At 34.9% G+C, this 20,623-nt stretch overlaps 1 protein-coding gene across 1 annotated transcript in view; it reads left to right on the top strand.

The window, feature by feature from the left end:
* Positions 1-10,962: 10,962 nt before the first annotated feature.
* LOC144220424 (transmembrane protease serine 11C-like) overlaps positions 10,963-20,623 on the top strand; it is a 53,072-nt gene continuing 43,411 nt past the window's right edge. Inside the window, exons 1-2 of the mRNA XM_077750641.1 lie at positions 10,963-11,018; positions 16,761-16,879. Of these exons, the coding sequence (XP_077606767.1) occupies positions 10,963-11,018; positions 16,761-16,879 (175 nt within the window). The remainder of the gene's footprint in view (positions 11,019-16,760; positions 16,880-20,623) is intronic.

Here is a 20,623-nt window from a genome sequence, read left to right as displayed (position 1 = left end):
ATTTGTTAAATATTAAATGGTTCAAATAGATCCAAAATGAGTTTTTTCTTTATATTTTTCATATGTTTATGTAATCCAAATATCAAAACACAGTCCTTTTCTTTTCTAATCAATCAGTTAATTAATCTCCTATGGGGAAAATAGATCTTTCCCCCACATACTTCTTGTCTTTTTAAGGACAGGTCCTTTATCAAGGGAAGTCCTTAGGCAGAAGCTGGATGATCATCTGCAAAATGTTTTAGAGGACTTCTGCAAAAAGTCAGGCTTAAAAGCAGATCATTTTCATGGTCCCCTCCAGGCTAAGATTCTACTCATGATAAGGAAATAGTTTGGGAGGAGCATAAGATCTCTGAGAGAAAGAGAAATTTCAGAGTATTTGGACATTGTTTAAGCTGGTATGCAGCCATAAAACATAAATCTTCTAGAGTAAAGAAATAAAATCAACCAAAATTCAAATAAACTAGAAATCCATTTTGGAGGGGAAAAAAATGAGGAATTCAAAAAGCAAACAAAACTCACAGGGCATTTTCCAGGGCAACCTCTATCTTTACCCTCCAATCTTACAAATTAGACTGAAATTACTAATGCAATAAAAATCAGGTAATACATTAATAAAAGGGTTTTTCCCTACAAAATTCATCCATCTAACCAGTCCATTCATTCTTCCACCCATCCATTTATCAGTAGCTTTTGAGCCAAACATTATTCTGAGCTAGTCAAGCCATCTTCTAGGAAATAGCAGGCCAGGCAGAGAAATAAGCAAGTATAAATGTCCTGAGGTGACAAGTTTGTGAGTTTGAGGAACAGTAAGAAGTCAATGTGGTTGGAGTAAAACTACTGAAGAGAAACTAGTGTTAGAAGACGTTGAAGAAATAGCCACATGGGCCATACAAAGAAGTTTTGATTTTATTCTCAATTTGAAGGCAAGATTTTGGAGGAGAATCACAACACCTGGGTATCAGGACAGCTCCATGCATTGTGATGAAATCTTGTATCTCCTCATGTAAACTATGAAACGACCTACACTGAAGTCATTTACTTCAAGGAAAAGAAGTGGCAAATTTAACTAACTTGGTGAAATATGTACACAGATTGTTGGTATACCTTATAACAAATAAACTCTTTTAAAATAATTTCCCTGCATGAGTATTTATTAACATTATGATTCATAAAAAAAAACAATCTAAAACAGTTTATGTAATTGGTTCTCCACAAGAGAACTGCTAAGTAGACTCTAAAGGCTTGGCACTTCTTGCTGCCTTATGTGACCAATTCTCCATTTTCTAAAGATTAATATGACCACTCTAAGAGAAACAGCTACAATAGAACAAAGGTAGAAGGGAGATGAGTCAGAAGACTACTGCAGAAACCTCGGAAAATGATGGGACTGACTTGGAATGAGGAGCTAGCAGGGAAGTTGGTGAAAAGTACTTGAATTCAGGAAATATTTGTAGAAAGAAACAGCAGAAATTTCTGATAAACCAGATTTGGGGACTGAGGGTAAGGAAGTAATCAAGGTTGACTCAAATTTTGAGCCTGAACAATTGAAAGGAAAATTTGGGAGGGGGACCCAGTTTGAGGGCGGGGAATTAAGAGTTTCTTTCTGAATCTGTTACATTAGAAATGTACAAGCAATCAGGTCAGGTAAACAACTGTAAATTCATATCTGCAGCTCAGAGAAGGGATAGAACTGCAAATATGAATTTGATAGCATTACACTTTCAGGCAAGTAGGGGACAAAAGCCTTTTTGGATGACTGGAAGAGAGAATTTTAGAAAATAAGGAAATGTCTTGATGACGTCTAGAAATATACTGATGCTCAAAGATGAAAAAGGTTGTTTTAGTATCACAAAAAAATTAAAGAAAAAAATGTGTTCAATTTGATTTTTTAAATTAAAAGCTTTTTATTATTAAAAAGATACTATTAAATAAAAAGGGGAAATGACAGAATGATGGAAGATACTTACCATATGTGTAACTAAAGTGGCCCATACCTAAAATGTATGGGGAATTGCTATAACTCAATAAGGAAAAGACAGGTAATTTGGTTAAAAAAATGGACAAAAGATTAAAACAGGTATATCAGAATAAAGAAATCTGAATGGCTAATAAATGCAATAAAAGGGGCTCAACCTCATTAGAAACAAAGAAAATAAAAAATAAAAGCAGTATATTAAACCACAACTACACACCAATAGATAAAAATTGAAAGTCTGACAATATCAAGAACTGGCAATGAGCGAGTGGTGTAAATTGCTATAATAAACATGAGGAACTAGCAATTCCACTCCAAAGTGAATACACTAGAAATGGACACACATGAGCAGGAATATATAGACCAGCATTATTCATAATGGCCAAAATAGTGACAACAAAATGACCATCAACAGTAGAATGGATAAGCAAATTCTGTTATATTCATAAAATGGATTATCATGCAGCCACAAATATGAATAAACTATAGCCACATTTAACAATGTGGACCTTAAGAACACAAAGTTAAACAAAAGAAACCAGCCATTAAAAAACATTTACTATTCCATGTATAGGTTTTTAAACTGTATTGTTTAAGAACTCATTTTACTCATGAAAAACTTTTCAAAAAAGCAAGGCATCTATTACCAACAAATATAAAACAGTATTTACCTTTAGGGGACAGGGTAAAACTATGCTTAAGAAAGGAACAGCAGAGAGCTGCTGGTTTGTTAGCAAACCTCTATGAATATTTGATATGGTAAGTCATTAAGATGTACACTTATGTTTTATTATTTTTCACATCTCTGATAAAGAACAATTATCAGCATATTAAGGTAAAACGATAATTCTCAGGTCATTCAGAAAAGAGCCCCTGAAGGAAATATATGAAACTTTTTAAAAAGTTTGTATTATTGTAGATAGCAGAAAAAGCATTCTTCCTATTCATGATCCACATTAATATTTTGATAATTGTTTTCATTTGAATTTTTATAGATCTAGCAGGATTGTCTATCAATGTTAACATTGTTGAGAAACATTTCTAGTGTGCATGGTACTATTTCTAATGCTAGGCATTTTCCTAAACTATAAATTTGGGGATAATATTAATATATAATCTCATATTTTAACAAGAGACATGCTCAAATGATTCAGAGGTTGTTAAATAATTGCATTTGCAATAATTAAAAAAGTAAAAATGTTTTAAGTTAAAAAAAGGCTGCATTTTTTTTCTATGTGTTTATAAATAGGATACTTGTAAAAGTCCTTAGAAAAGTACTTAGTGATTCAGTGACCCCAAGTTTTCCTTGATCGTAATTTTCTACCTTACCATTTTTAGTGCTTCTCTAAAAAACGTTACAAAATCAGAACTAGCATTTTACAGCCTTTATCATTTTCAGGGCTTTTTCATAGAAAAAGTCTTGAGATAAGCATTCTTTCATATTGTAACCATTTCCATTTTAATGGCCACATCAATTTATTTTTCTGTTTTGGTTCTACTAGTCAGGGTTTCCTATCAGGTATTTCTTTACTTGATTTGCAACAGGGAAAGAAAACTATCAAATGTAGTAATAGAGTCTATGACTTTAAGACACTAGTATATGCTCAGAAGACATAAATTCAGTAAGCCCCTTGGATATAACTAGATATTTAGATGTTTGGATTCATAGCAGGGAAAATGTCAGAATTTTGCTAAAACCTATTTTATCTAGCTTTCTAAACTATCATAAACTTATAATTTTTAACAGTAGTTTTCATTGCAGGAATCCAAACTAAAGAGAAGCTTTATTATGTCAGAGCCTTTTAGATACATTTTTAAATGACAACAATATAAGATAAATTTGATATACAGCAGTGATACTATTGGTCTAAGTATTATGATGAGCATTGGATAGTATTTTCACATTTTCAGACATTTTTGCTGTTTTTAGAAAAATAAAAGAAAATAAATTCAACCCATCAGATGATCTAATGGTTACATTAAGTTGAAGAAGCAAAGCTGTTCCTTAAAAAAGTTGTTCTAACTCCAGATAAAATGTTAGAAGTTAATTGAAGTGACCATGGCCACACAGTAGGAAATGGCAGAAGACAGCTCAAATGCTGGTTCTGTGACTCAGACCAAAGCTCTCCATCTGGGTGCACCACCTCTCACCAGCCACTTACGCTATTCTTCTACTCAACATTGGTCTATTGAAGGACCATGGTAGGTCATAGGCAGTGTTTCCACTTCCTTATCTGTAAAGCTTCAACAATAATTTTCCCTACTTCATAGCGCTTTACTTTGGGTAAAGTGAGTATTTTAATAAACTGTATGAAACAGACCATATAAAACTTACTAATTAGAAAGATTAAAAAATAGAATAACTCTGAGCCAAAAAGAAATTTTTAAGTGGGAATTTTTGCTCTGAAGTGATACAATCAAGTAATATATTTCACAACCAGCTATACATTTTAAAAACCTATTTTATATTAATCCTTGATTTTAATTTCAAGCAAAACATCTTTTTCTAAAGATTTAATCACACTTTTAAAATGCCCATCTTTAGCAGAAAGTGCAAAATCCTCTTAGTGTTGCATTTTCCAATCCTATTAGGTGAAAGATTTCAGTTCCCTCCAGTAGAGCTGGGTAATTAAATAAAGGCTATCTCTTTTTTAATCAGATTGCACTGAGCTCCTTTTCAGAATTCATGCCAGACAAAACCTGATCAGGAAAAGTTAAAGTGTGAAAGCTTCAAAGTTCACACTCTATTGTTACCAACCATGTACATTTTCCCATTAAGTGAAATTAACATTAAACCTCTCCTTTGATACACACAGATCAGGAAAAGTGGTTTCCTTAAGTTAGTGTGGGAGAAACTAAGTTCTCATAAAAATACCTTCTGGATTGCTTTCTTTTATGAAAGAAATAGGGGTGCCTCAGTGGCTCAGTCGGTTAAGCGGCTGACTTTGGCTCAGGTCATGATCTCATGGTTTGTGGGTTTGAGCCCTGCATCAGGATCTGTGCTGACCGTCAGCTCAGAGCCTGGAGCCTGCTTCAGATTCTGTATCTCCCTCTCTCTCTGACCCTCCCCTGCTCATGCTGCCTCTCTCTCTCTCTCAGAAATAAATAAAAAACATTTAAAAAAAGAAAGAAAGCCTACAATATTATGAAATGAGTTTTTGTTACATGATTACAATACTCATTTGGGTAGAATTCCTGAAATAAATACAATTTCTCTGAATTCTAACATAAATATATTGGAAATGTGGTCAATAATATTTTAGGCCTACCCTACCACAGTTGATCCCAAAGGTCCTCAATTCTGTTAAAACTCGCTCCAGACAAAAGTTTTATAAGGATGTCTGTTTTTATTGGCAGTAGTTTTTTTAAGATACTCCCACATAAGCAGATTTGCTGGGTTACCCCAGTTTAACACATTATTCACAGTGTCACAGTCTCTTCACTTGACCAATTTCAAAGTTACACTTCAGCTAAGAAAATTTATCTTCTTCTAGAATTTAAACATATTTCTCATTAGCTGTTCTATTTCATTAGGGGCATTCGTCTGTGATAAGTAGAAACCATAGGAGCAAAAATTTATTTTTCCCACAAATATTTTGGAAAATAATGTATGACATTGGAAGCAAAAATGACTGATACTCTATTCACTGAAAAAATGGCTGAAATAAGATAGTTATAATAGATGATATTGCTTCCATTACTGATATAGCGGTTGGTAGCTACTTGCATCTGCTAACCAGCAGGCCTTCCATATAATAAACCCAAAAGAGGTATTATTACTACAACTATGTGTAAGAAACTAAGGCTCAGACCAATGGAATGGGAAAAGATAGTTGCAAATGACATATCAGATAAAGGGTTAATATCCAAAATCTATAAGGAACTCACCAAACACCACATCTAAAAAACAAACAACCCAGTAAAGAAATGGGCAGAAGATATGAACAGACACTTCTCCAAAGAGGACATCCAGATGGCCAACAGACACATGAAACGGTGCTCAGCCTCCCTCCTCATCAGGGAAATACAAATCAAAATCACACTGAGATACCACCTCACGCCAGTCAGAGTGGCTAAAATGAGCAAATCAGAGAACTCTAGATGTTGGCGAGGATGTGGAGAAATGGGCACCCTTCTACACTGTTGGTGGGAATGGAAACTGGTGCAGCCCCTCTGGAAAACAGTGTGGAGGTTCCTCCAAATATTAACAATAGAACTCCCCTATGACCCAGCAATAGCACTGCTAGGAATTTACCCAAGGGATAAAGGAGTGCTGATGCATAGGGGCACATGTATCCCAATGTTTATAGCAGCACTCTCAACAATAGCCAAAACATGGAAAGAGCCTACGTGTCCATCAATGGCCGAATGGATCAAGAAGATGTGGTTTANACATAGTATCTGAAGCAGGCTCCAGGCTCTGAGCTGTCAGCACAGAGACTGACACGGGGGCTCAAACCCACAAACCATGTGACCATGACCCAAGCCAAAGTCAGACGCTTCATTGGCTGAGCCACCCAGGTACCCCTAAATTTTCAATAAATTTAAATGTATTTGACTTTGATCTCAGAATTCCCATCATGATGCATAACAGATAACAGATATTTAATAAATATTTGCCAAAGGAATGAATGAATGAAAGTTAAAATTCAATGACATTAAAAGGAAAATTAAATTTCCTCTCATAGGAGATGGAGATTGTAGCCACAGGAAATTTTACCTTATATGCAGCTATTTTTTATTATGGTTTCTAAAATCAAAATACATTATAAAAAAAAATGCACTTGTTTCAAACTTTAGTAAAATTCATTCAGAAAATTTTCCTAGTATACAGGTTGAGTTAGAAAAGGCTCGAGTGCTACTGAATCAGCTAGGTACATACAGAGACATGGACACAGATATAAGCACTTTCAAATATATACAATTATAGAACTTAAAGGAATTATATATATCTATAGAAACACAATCATATGCACATTAACAAAAAAAAATACCCAAAAGTATTTTGAGGTAAGAATAGAGAATTTGACTAATATTTGTTTTTAAGAGTTAGACAATTTTTACAAAAATAGTTTAAAATATAAATTACCAATTAGCACATTATTATTAATATATAATAAAAACCATAAATATTAATTCTCAAGTTAGGAATTGCATGCACTTCAGTATTATCTCTTAAACTGGTTTTCTTCATATTGTAAATGAAAATTTGCATAGAACAATGTCTTCTAAAGTGGTTTATTATGTTTAAACACTAATATTTCCTCTTTCCTAAGTGCCTTTTAAACATTTAAGTATCTTTATGGTAAACTTTATCCTTTGTGGTTTTCCCAACCTTCCTTCCATTAAATGTATTCCATCTGAAAACTGGATAGGAAAGTAACCTTATTTTTTTCCTTCATTTCATTTAGGGCCACCTGGGTGGCTCAGTCGTTATGTGTCCGACCTTGGCTCAGGTCTGGTTTGTTTGTGGATTGCAGCCCATTGCATCCGACTCTGTACTGACAGCTCAGAGCCTGAAGCCTGCTTCAGTTTCTATGTCTCCTTTCTCTGCCCCTCCCCCTGCTCATGCTCTATCTCTGTCTCTTTCTCAAAAATAAACATTAAATTTTTTTAAATTAAATAGATTCATTTAAAAAAAAGTCACCTGAAGTGTTAAGTGGTTATAAATGAACAGGCCAAAAAAAACATTTTAAACATTCCTTCATTTCCAAAGAATGCTACCATGTAAGCGATGATATAATAACGTGAAGGAATTAAAAGCTTAAAATAAGTGACACTGCCAATAATATCAATTTTCTCTTTCTCATCTTCTAGTTTTCTTCTAAACATATGTATAATTTTACTTGGTTTGTAATCATGATTACTGATTTGCAAACTGGCCCCTATACACAGAGGTCACGGAAAGACGGAAGGAAGAGGCAGACCACTCGAGACTGACCCGATAGCAGTTTTAAGAAGCAAGGGAACTTACATACCAGGCTTGTGTAAAATGCCAGGTCCATAAGTAGATCGCAACAGTTTATACAGATGCATTAGCCTGCTTCAGCCACATATTCTGTCCAGAAATTCTCAACACATTATTCTCTCAAGGCCATGGTGTCAAAAATTGCTCCAACTGTGGGAACAGTGGACAGAAGTTATATTCCAAGAATGCAGAAGGGGTGAGGAGCCCCTGATTGCTTGCTCTTCTCCCAGGTCAAGTGGCAGTCATGTCCTTTCCATGACCTCCTCTAACAATAATATCAAACTACTTTGTATCCTACCTTATTCACTTACAGTTTATCTTTAACATCATTATGTGCTGCTTACCTTATCAAAAGATTCTAAATTTTCATTTAGTTTATATATCAATGTATCAGTTAATGCTTGTTTTAAAATTAGTGTTTAGGGGCACCTGGGTGGCTCAGTTCATTAAGCATCTAATCTCGGTATCAGCTCAAGTCATGATCTCGAGGTTCATGGGATGGAAACACCCCCAATCTGGCTCTGCGCTGGGCATGGAACTTGCTTAATTAAGATTCTCTCTCTCTTCCCTCTGCCCCTCCCCCACTAGTGTTGTCTCTCAAAAATAAAGAAAAAAATTCGTTTTTAAACCTTTCTCATTTCAATCCTGTAGTTGGTTAATTTTTAACAATAGCGTTTAAAGTGGACACTTAGCCTGGGTGGCTCAGCCGGTTGAGCGTCTGGCTTTCAATTTCGGCTCCGGTCATGATCTCAAGGTTTGTGTTATGGAGCATTGGACTCTATGCTGACAGTGTGAAGCCTGGTTTGGATTCCCTCTCTCTCTCTCTCTCTCTCTCTCGTTCTCTTCCTCACCCTCTCGCTTTCTCTCTCCCTCTCAAAATAATAAAACATTTTAAAAAATATTTAAAGTGGACACTTAGAGTTGTAACAAGAAAAAATACTTTTAGGTTTTTTTTTAAGTGTTCTAGAATACACGATCACAAATGTTAGGTATATAGGGAAGATACTTCCAAACACATAAAATTGTGGAATTTAAAAAGAAACTTAGAGCTATACTCTACTTCACTATAATGTCTTTCTAAGGCATCTTTGTTCCATTTAATTTTTTAAAGCTATATCCTGTCTCTCCTTGATACTTCTAAACATCCCAGTGCTTAAAAACTAAAACTTTTCTAAAAACTTCTTTTCTGTATAGCTTAAAAGTTGCCTCAACTTTAAAGCTCACACTAACACTTGCTACTCTAGCTGATATATTTTCTTGCAATAAACTGAAGTATGTGTCCCACCAAAAGTAATTTCCTTTATCACATCTCTGCCTAATGGTGGTAACTATAAGCTCTATTCTTAGTAGATTTTATCAATCCATGGTTTTCCTAGATAGCTTGGGGTTTTCTCTGGCAAGTTACCATATTCTTTCTATCTAAGTTTTAGGTATCCTAGCTTATGTAGTGTCAAAGAACAGGGGCTGAGGGGCCGATTTACAGTCATTGTCTCGACTGTCCTTTCCAGAGACACTTTCCCCCATCTGGTCTGCGAGCATCATCAACCCTCCACACCTGTCCTCTCAGAGGTCTGGGTTCCCATTTTGTCTCTGAGTCAGACTCAACGAATCATGCTACTAACTGCTGACACAGTTTCCAAAAGGTGGGTCAACCAGGTTTCGCACACATTTTCTGCACACTTCTTAGAGGTGCAGAATAAGTGGACCACTGTCCGCCACCACTCTCAGTCACTACCAAACTCAGCAAAACTATCTCAGGGTCTCTCCGCCTCAATACACTGTGAAATCTCCCTACTTAAGTGCCTGACCACCATGTTAACTCAGCCAGATGTGAGATCTCAGCAGATTGTGAGCTTCATATGATAAAGCCATGTATTTTGAGAAGTCCACATGGAAAAAGTATGGCTTGAGCTAACCTTAAAGAATGAGTAGGATTTACAAAGACAAATGTGAATGAGAAGAACATAGTGGAAATTTTGAGGATGTAGGCAAAGGCACAGAGTATGAAATACTCAAATACAATTACAATGGAAAATTTTTAAGTAAATATATCTGATCAAGTTCCTATTAATAACTGATAACAAGAAATGCCATTATTGTTCTTTTTCATTCTAATGCAAATATGACTTTTCTGATTATCTTTCTCTTTACATATTTGGGAAGAAAGGAGATAGCATAGGTAGAACAATGATTCTACTTGATCATAGAATAAGGTTAAGTCTCTTTAACAAAAACCTGTTAACCCAAGGAAGACATTTTCCCCAGAATAACTAGATTCTCCCTTACTGTGGGTCCCTGACCTCTGGCAAATTCTTTCTCTTCCAAATGGCTGAACATTAGGATGTGTCCTAGCTAGTCTCCACACCAAGATCTAAATTGGCTGCTAAGAACCAGAGTGCTATCCAAAACTGGGAAGATTACTGGTTAAATCCATATCTATTTTTAATTTAAAAAATCAACACCCTTTGGATTTTCAGGGAATGAAAGTGTTTTAACATGTGCTAGTATTAGGACAACACTAAAATTTCATGGAGGAATTCACAAAAGGATGATATATGGGTTGAAGGAGGCAAGACAATTATAAACTGGAGAGCATTCAGATCCTAATGGAGGGTTAGAACTTGAAGAGCTATTAACCTTCCTCCAAAAAGCAATAAAGAAATTCCCACAACCTTTGGAAGTGGATTCTAGTGAGAAGAGCAGCCACTTGTCTCCAAATTCACAAGACGCAACACTGAGTAAAGGCTCACTGTCCTCCTCAAACCAGGTGACTCTATTGTTCCTGAGTCACAACAGATGAGTTTTAAATTTTGCCTACAGTTGGGTCATAGGATTTTTTATGGAGCAGCATATACAGGGCTCATGTTTTACTAATATAAAATTAATCAGAAAGCGCTTTGAAGATGAGGCATTTGTAGGAGTGCTAAATATGATCATTATCATAAAACACATAAAAGTCATGGGATTTCATAAGCTAAATAGTAGAGAATGACCGCGCCACACAGCACTCGAGGACGAGATGCTGCAGGAACACTCTCCTAAGAGACAGCAGGCATGGACACCGCTGCAGCCCAGGTAGGCTGAAGGCAGGTGGGAGGCAGGATGGTTTGTCATTTCTCCTCAGGGAAATTCTCTGAAGGGGCCAAATTAGTTAGTTTCATTTGTATCCTAAAATTCTTTTTAAAAATAACCATTTTATAACAATAGGAGCAATATATACCCCAAATGAAAGAAAAATAAGAATGACTAAGATGGATAAATTTTCATCATTAGAATCCGTTTGGCTTGTTAATTTTTGTGAGACAGCTTCCCAGCAAAATTAAAGCATTCATGAAAAGTATGCTGAAACTGATGAAGTCAAATAGAGGCATTTTACTTCTAAAAAGAATTTCATCTTGAAAATGGAAAGAATACAAGATAGTTACAGGTATCTATTTCTAATGATGTGTGTCAATAATAGAGACATCGATATTAATGTTCACAATATTCTATTTTACTTTCAGGATGTGGCAGACAAAAGTTCTAAGTATTAATTTTTAATTATTGAAACATCATAATGCTTCATGGCTAGACATTTTTTGGTGGTGTGATTTAAAATTTTAGCTGGAAACACGAACAGGGAATTTCAGTTTTTTCCATTAGCTATGCCATATGCTCAGATAGCAATTGGCCTGAAAATCAAACAAATGGGCTGACTGGTTCCATAGTACACACAGATGAACAAACAGTTTTTGTGTTTTGGTTCTTAAGCTAATCAGATTAACACAAAGATAAATGTTCACATCCACATTAGTCTATCCTCTAACAAAACGAAGGCTTTGATAAACCCCTTGAGTCTTGCCCATATGTTTGATAAAATCTTTGGGCAAATTTTCTGGTTGCACTATCTTGCCAACATCTAGATTCTAGGTGAGCAGTTTAAGATTGTGCAGGATGTAACTTCACAATAAACAGCTTTAGTAATCAGTCACTTACATATTCACGTTCATATTTAGCTTAATTAGCTATAAGAGAATCCCTGAAATGTTTTCCAAATTGTTTTTGTTTATCCTCACGAGTTAACAAAAAGTCTAGTAAAAATGTTTAATCTTGGCTGTAATGTGTCTTATGTCCATGTTAACTCACTCAACTCTTTATGCTCCATTATCAGTACATGAGAAATAATGTGTAGATATACTCTTGTTTCAGCCATTCAAAGAATTAATAATTTTTAAAGTACAACTCACCAGAAAGCCACTTTTTCTGAAATCATTAAATAATCCTCAGTGTCATTACCATGTTGTCATTACACCTAAATAACTTCAGGATACACTTGGTGAATAAATAAAATACTTTGAAAAACTTAACACATGTTGCTAAAATCAAAACAAGTTTTTCTATTGTTTTCAACTCTACCCAAGATCTAATTTCTGTCAAATAGTCTATTTTCAACCAACATTCCAAATAATAATAACACTTAGAAAAAATGGAATTCATATGTCTGGCATTGTTTTCTAGAGGAATACTTAAAATAATTGGATATTTATAAAGCTTAATTTTCCTTTTGAATTCAGGAATACATGCACATGCACACATACATGCATGCGTGTGCGCACACACACACACGCACACACAAACACAGGGGACTCTACCTTCTAAATCAATAAAACCTTTTGCAAGTAGGAAGAATGTCTGTATCTTAAAAAACTCAGTTAGTGGGATGCCTGGGTGGTTCAGTCAGTTAAGTGTCCGACTCCTAATATCAGCTTAGGTCTTGATCTCATGGTTCCTGGGATGGAGCCCCATAGTGGGTTCCATGATGACAGCACAGAGCCCACTTGGGATTCTCTCTCTCCCTCTCAATGCCTCTCCCCTACTCATACTCTCATGATCTCTCTCACACACTCTCTCTCTCAAAATTAATAAACTTAAAGAAAACTCAAGAATGAATTTAGTTCATTTGCCTTTAAAATTAATTTTTATTCATTAACCAAAATTTTACATTTATAAATCAAGACAGTGAACTTACTGTAGTGATCTCAGATTTTAGGTGTAAGAGAAGTGAGAGTTTCATGTTAGAGTGGGCTAAAAACAGTTTAATTTTCCTTCTAGATATCAGAAAAGAACCCTAGTCTTAATTCTAATGCTAAATATGCTGACAATCAAAGGACAAATATCTACCTGGAGTGCTTATCTTCCCCAAGTTTGAAGGGTCCTGAAGAGAAAATACTGCCCTACATGTCCTCTTTAAAATTAGGAAACCAGTATGGGTGATTTCCAAAGTCGCTTCCAGTTCTAAAAGACTATGTGTCTCTCAGTTTAGGAACTTTACACTGGAGAGAAATTTGAAGTCAATCTCCCTAGTAAACAAATTCTTATTGACAAGAATCACTTTTTATATCAGCTTGTAGACTAATAAGAGGAAACAACAAATAAAGTGTATCTGTGTATCTATAGGTTCAATTATTGTACATTTGCCAGTATTCAATTTTTTTAATGTACAAAAGCAGCAGTTTTTATATACTTCAATCTATTAGAAGGGGACAGTTGAGATAAATAGAAAATATACTTCAAGTTTTTGCTACCAATTTCATGCTACAATTAATACATTTTCATTGAGGCTTATTCCATGGCAGGCTGTGTTGAGTAAGATATGCAGACATAAATGCAGATATGAAGGAGGATGCTTTAAGATAACATACTCATCTATGGGAATTAAGTTTCCAGGGTTTTACCATATAATTTAGTCATTTACATTTCCCCCAAATTTTAAACACTATTCTAGCTTCAGTGAGTTGGTTGGATTGTAGATATTTAGAGGAAAACATTTTTCATAGTTAAGTGTCTTTTAGGAATTTTTATTTTATTTAATATGAGCCAAAACTATTCATGGGCATTATACTTTCATAGAAATATTAAAATATTAATTTTTATGTACAAAGTGAAAACCTAATTTAGACAGAATATATTTAAATGGTCAAAGTAATTTTTAAGTAAGATGAAACTTCTAGAAACATGAGACTTGGAAATTTCATCTGCATTGGATATCTAGCTAATATTATCTCTTCAGGAAGTATTACCTATTCCGGAAATGAATATTAACTAACTGAAAAAAATAAATTTTTGATAGGTATTTGATTCTGTTTTCAAACAAAAATAAAATAAATGTAGGTATTTTAAATTAATCAGGATTAATATGATCATTTCAATGTATGTTGACATAAATATATGAAACACATACACACAAACATAAGTATACATGGAATACTGTACATAGGGTAAAAAGTATATAAAATATTAAATACACAATATAAATATATAAAGTATATAATATAAACCAAAATGTTATTGACTGAATTGTGTCCCCTCAAATTTCATGTCTCAAAATCCTAACCCCTAGGATCAGAATCTGACTGTATTTGGAGATAGGGTCTCTGGAGTGGTAATTAAGTTATAAGGAAGTCATTAAGATGGGCCTCAATCCAATGTGGCTGGTGTCCTTATAAGAAAAGTAAATTTGGACACAGACATAGGCAGACAAAAGACCATGTGAAAACCGTGGCCATCTACCAGTCTAGGCGGGGAACCTCAGGAGAAACCAATTCTGCAACACCTTGATCTCAGCCTTCTGGCCTCTAGAACTGTGAGGAAATAAATTTTTCTGTTTAAGCCAGGAAAAAAATAAAGAAAGAAAACAAAATAAAGAAAAGAAAGTATTTAAGAGTAAATGTCATGATGATGTAATTATTTTTCTATAACTACTTTAAAATGTTTTCAAAAACAAATGAAATACTGTAAAATGTTCACAGCTCTTAAATCTATGTGAGGGATAGATGTAGGTTTATCACACTGTTCTGTTTTTAGGCATATTCAAAGTTTTCCAAGATAAAATACAATTTCTCTTGATTCCATTACCTTCACCATTATAGTCCCATTTGTTTATTACCTTCTTCAGTGATCTTTTAAAGAATGGTCAGTGGTCATTGTCTCCAGTCACTCTACTTCCGTTCTCTTTGAAACCACCTCTAACCATTCTCTTCCCCTTCCACCTCTAAAACTTCTTGCATCAGGGTCATCAATTACCTCTATAATGCTAATCCAATGGTCCATTTTTAGTGCTCATTTGCTCATCTTGAGCTGTTAGAAACATTTGACACAGTTCATCTCCTTCCTTATCCCTGATACACTTCTTTTGGCTTCCAGGACACCACTGTCTCTTGCTTTTCCTCCTACCCTTATAGTCAGTCTCCTTTGCTTGGTCTTTCTCTTCTCCCTAATCTCTTAATATGAGAGTGCTCAAGTGACCATGTCTTGGTCTTCTCTATCTATACTTACTCGCTTGGTAATCTCTTCTAGCCTCAGATCCTAATCTATATGTTAAAGAATTCTACATTTATATTACTAGCCCCAATCTCTATCTCAAACTCCAGACTTGTATGTCCAATCTACATCTCCATTTGGTTGACTAGGGAACATCTAAAACACACAAAAAACAAAAGTGAACTCATAGTTATTCCCTCAAAACTTGATAGATTAACAGGCTTCCCACCTTAGTTGAGGATAACTCCCTCATCAAGCTAAAACACTGAAAACCATCTGACATCTCTTTTCTACTCATACTCCACACCAATCCAACCATAACTCCTACCAACTCTATACTCAAAACATATCCAAGTTCAAACTCTTTTCATTTCCTCCACCTGTACCACTCTGGTCCAAACCAACATCAAATTGTGCTTGAATTATTATAATCATGTCCTATCTTGTCATTCTGCTACCATCTTTGCCCTCTATAATTTACTTTCTAAAAAGCAGTCAGAGAGATCCCATTAAGAAAATAAATGAGATCGGGGCACCTGAATGGCTTGGTTGGTTAAATATCCAACTTTGGCTCAGATCATGATCACACAGTTCATGGGTACGAGCCTCGCACCAGGCTCTGAGCTGACAGTTCAGAGCCTGGAGCCTGTTTCGGATTCTGCGTCTCCCTCTCCCTCCGTCCCTTCCCCACTTGTGTGCTCTCTCTCTCAAAAATAAATAAACATTTTTTAAAGAAACTAAATCAGATCATTATACTATTATGCCCAAAGCCCCCAAAGCTCACATTTCACTCAGAGAAAAAGCCAAAATTATTACAATGACCCACAGAGCCCTAAATGACCTGGGCCTTGGAACTTTTCAAAATTATTCTCTTCCTACTATTATCCTCATTCACTGAGTTGGCCACAGTGTTCTCCTAACATGCCCTGCCAGGCATCTCTTTTTCTCATAGCCTTTGCAGAGTTGTTCCATTTGCATGGGACATTCCAGAAACTTGTATCGCCAACAACATCATAGGTTTCAAGTCTACTCAGATTTTACCTTCTCAGTAGGCCTAACCTGACCACCCTAATCCCACATCCTGCCACTACCATCTCACGTACACTCCCACATTTCTGACCTTTACCTAGCTCTACTTTTCCTATAGCACTTAAGATCTTTCTACCAGTTATATATCTTATTTATTAATCATACTCTTTGTTATCTCTCAGTAAAATGTAATCTCCATAAGGAAAGATAACTTTATTCCTGCTACCATGCATAGTCTATAGAACATCTATAAATATTTGCTAAATTAATATTTTAGTATTACACTATTCATATGTGCTGAAAAATAAGCAAGCCAAATATTATATTTACTACTTTTACATGTTATTTTTCAAGCTCAGCAGATCATTGAATCCATAGGTAATGTAAAAGAATCCATTTTTATTCTTAATATCAAATCCATACAATTTCTGAGAGTGTCCTATATCTTGCTAATATTAACACTTGCTTTTCCCATACCTTTCTGCTCAGAAGAACAGAGCCAAACACAAAAATGAAACTTACAATGTGTGGAAAGATTTCCCTGGGTATCTTAATGCTGGTTATTGCTGCTGTAATCATCGGACTCATCATTTACTTTGTCACTTATGGTAAGTAGTCCCTGTGTCTAACTGGCTAATCACACAGAATTATTGATTCCCTTGTTGGGAAAAATATGAATTTTGAGAATGGAGGAAACAAAGAAATCAGACAAGATTATGTAGCAGAGAATTTCTTAAGTTTAATAGCATTTACTACAATCTGTTCTTTAGTGACCTTTGGCTTAGGGTATTCTAAATGCAGAGATTTGGTGTACTCTTTTCTTAATTCCTGTTAAAGATTTGGGTTCTGGTAATATGTTGATGAATAAGCCACAGTTCCTACCTCTGTTGAACTTACGACTTTCTGAAGAGATAATTAATGAGTTAACAAACATAAAAGCCCTACACTATGGGATTGTAAACTATTTTGTTTCAAAGCCTATAATATTTTCTTCCCATAAAATTCTTCCTAAAAAGTAGAACATTCCCTACCTTTGAGGGATGAAACTTTAAAAGGACAATACAAATACAAATTTTTATATATTTTGTATAAAATAAGAAAAAAAATTATGGGATCCTCAAGATCAATCTTTCTCAAACACAGCACTTTGTGCCAAATTTGTCTTGTGCTGTTCTTATTACTTTCTTTAACCCACTATTTCCTGACCTCTTCAAGAATGAGGACCCTTTTATAGGAAAATAATTTTTTTCTACATTCCCACAAGAGAATAATTACTTTGTTGAATAAGATAATAATGACAACTATAAATTTAGCAATTCTTTTAAAATTAACTTGTATTTAATTAACTACGTCTACTTATGTCTGAAAATCCGTAATACATATATATGCACAAGAATCATCATTTTTTAGGTCTAGAACAATGCCTGGTGTATACATAAATATTTTTCCCTAGAATCATCTTCTGCTACCCCCATGCCACTATCCTATCTAATTCATGGCTCATAAATTGGGTACCACTGCTTTAGAATAGAGTAGTATTTTCTGAAAAAAACACATTTAGGAAAAAAGCTGTCTAGGTAAGTAAACAACCATTTCAGTTTATAAGGTGAAAATAATTTCCATAGAGATAAATAGAGTTGTATACAGTGGAGTAAGGAGGCCATCTCTCCCAAAACTGTTTATACTGCAATGTTTCATCTTCCACACACACCCTTCCTAGACACAGACTGTGTGAACACGATCCTTAATAGATTGTAAGCGACTACCACTTCCAGGCCAAGAGTCTTAATCATGGCATATGCCCATAAATCCTTGAATAAGAGTTGCTCACTCAAGGGATGGACACAGAACCTGAATCCTTTCATCAAAAGTATAAAAGTGCCAGAAACTAGAAAGAAGAAAAGATATTTAAAGAGGTTATCTTTGGGGTATGCCATAAAGTTTTTATACTACTAAAATCTCCCCAATATATGAATAACAGATGTTCTCCCCCTTACGTCAAGCTGAGTTTTGAAAGAGAAACCAATTTCAGAAAAGTTCAGAAAAACCTAAAAGGAAATTAGTTTTAAGTATATACTACGTTCCTAGAGCATTAAAGCTAGATGACAAATTCTTAACCATTCAGGGAGCTAGAGGGGTCCATATCCAGTTAATGAAGTGGGAAAGGAATAGCCGAACTGGGTAAGTAAAGCTCTTGGTAAGAGAGGAAACAAAAACAACAACTTTAAATCAAGTTCAAACTTTGATTTAAAAATAGACCTGGGTTGGGGCACCTGGGTGGCTCAGTCGGTTAAGCATTTAACTTCAGCTAAGGTTATGATCTCATGGTTCATGAGTTCAAGCCCCGGGTTGGCTTTGTGCTGACAGCTCAGGGCCTGGAGCCTGTTTCAGATTCTGTATCTCCCTGTCTCTCTGACCCTCCCCTGCTCATACTGTCTGTCTGTCTGTCTCTCTCTCTCTTAGAAATAAATAAAACATTAAAAATTTGAAAAAAATAGACCTGGGTATTTTAACTTCTGAATTGGGACCATGTTTTGTGGTTTATAGTGACCGTAATACTATTTGTTACTAACGAGTTTAAAAACAAAATTGTTTTTATGGTTACATACTACAAATTATACTTGTTTGTAGTGCCAGTGTATATATTTGTGTGTGTGTGTATGTGTGTGTGCGTGTGTGTACACACGATTTGCAATTTATTTTAAAGCAATATTCTATACAGATATGTTCAGTAGGCCTAGAAGAAACTACCCATGTGAAAATGAATATGAGTTCTAATATATTTAAGATCTCACTCTTAGAGTTAGTGATACCTATTTCCCAGAAATTATAAACCTTAGTGACTTATACAATCTTCTGAAAAGGAAAAAAAATCCTAATTAAATACTTCTGCATCAGAATAGGTAAGTTTTGTTAACAATGTAAGTTTTCTCAAGTCATAGTAGACCTGTGGGAACAAGAAGAGAACCTCCTGAGACTGTGTAAAATACTTTGATAGGGCATATCTTTCTAAAAATCATTGGCTTTTCACCTTAAGTTTACATACCTGATGCCACAATATCTTGTATGAACTAAAACATTAAATGAATCAGAATGATCCTTTTAAGAAATCTACATATTTGTCACTAAATAAACCAAATCTCAATCTGATGAACCAAATTTTATACTTTATACCCAGATGCTGTGTCATGGCATCATACAGAGGCAGCCTTACGATGCTCGTCTTTTAGATGAAGCTTTCAGTACCATTTGAATATTTTCTAGTTCACTACGCCAGACTCCAAACCTGAAAGTGATGAGCCATCTCCTCACAAAAACTGGAAAGATGGCTGGAAAAACCAAAGCCCCACACAAATGTTCACTCCAGGATACCTATCTTTTTCTGCTTCCCATGACTCTATATAATGATAATGTTGTGTCTTCTATTTGGTTAGCTTTTTAAGAGATAAATAGATAAGAAAAGAAAAGAGAAAAGAAAAAAGGCATCTGAAACTACCCAGATTCAATTCAACAAGCATTCATTGGATGACTACTATGTACTTACTGGCAAACCCTAGCTAGGTGCTATAATGGAGGAATCGCTGTAATGAAAGAGAGCTGATAGAGCATCATACTAGTCTTGAACTAAAAGCATTCAGCAGGGTCAGCACAATTGTCTAACAAAGGGCCAGAAGGTAAATATTTTCCTTCTGATGAGCCATGATAGTCTCTATTACAATGACTTGAGTCTCTGCTGCGCTAGAGTAGACAATACATAAATAAATAATTGTAGTGTTTCTCAATAAAACTTTATTCATAAACACTAAAATTTGAATTTCATATAACTTTCACATGACAAAATATTATTCTTTTGACTTTTCAACTTTTAAAAAAGTAAAAGCCTTTCTTTGGTCACAGGCTCTACAGAAACAGGTAGTAGGCTAGATTTCATAGCTGACTAACTAGTCAGCTAGTTTGCTGACCCCTAATCCAGAACAATGAATTTTAACCCTGCCTGCATGTAAGAATCATATTAGAAGGAATCTGGCAGAGAGCAATTGAACCAAGTGAATGAAGTTAACATCAGCTGTAATGGGGCAAATTGATATCAGGTGCCCAATATTTGCCAAAGGACACATAATAACTGCTATTTACTTACTGGCCAGAAAAACAAGTAAGTTATAATTTAGATCTACTCATGAAGATATCAGTTTTATTCAAACATCAAGCCATATAAAGCATCCATTCTCTATAATCTCTAATAGTGTAGTTAAGTAAGCTTTCTTCAGCATTTTGGAGAGCATGTATCTTCCAATTACTCTTCATCAGAAATTTCTCAGTTATCCTGAGCAATTAATACCATCCTGATGAGA

This window comes from Crocuta crocuta, unplaced genomic scaffold (assembly GCF_008692635.1).
Source record: "Crocuta crocuta isolate KB4526 unplaced genomic scaffold, BGI_CrCroc_1.0 scaffold1, whole genome shotgun sequence".
In the NCBI taxonomy this organism is placed as follows: Eukaryota; Metazoa; Chordata; class Mammalia; order Carnivora; family Hyaenidae; genus Crocuta; species Crocuta crocuta.
The sequence above is the reverse complement of the archived record's forward strand: the minus strand, read 5'-3'. Positions and strand labels throughout refer to the sequence as shown.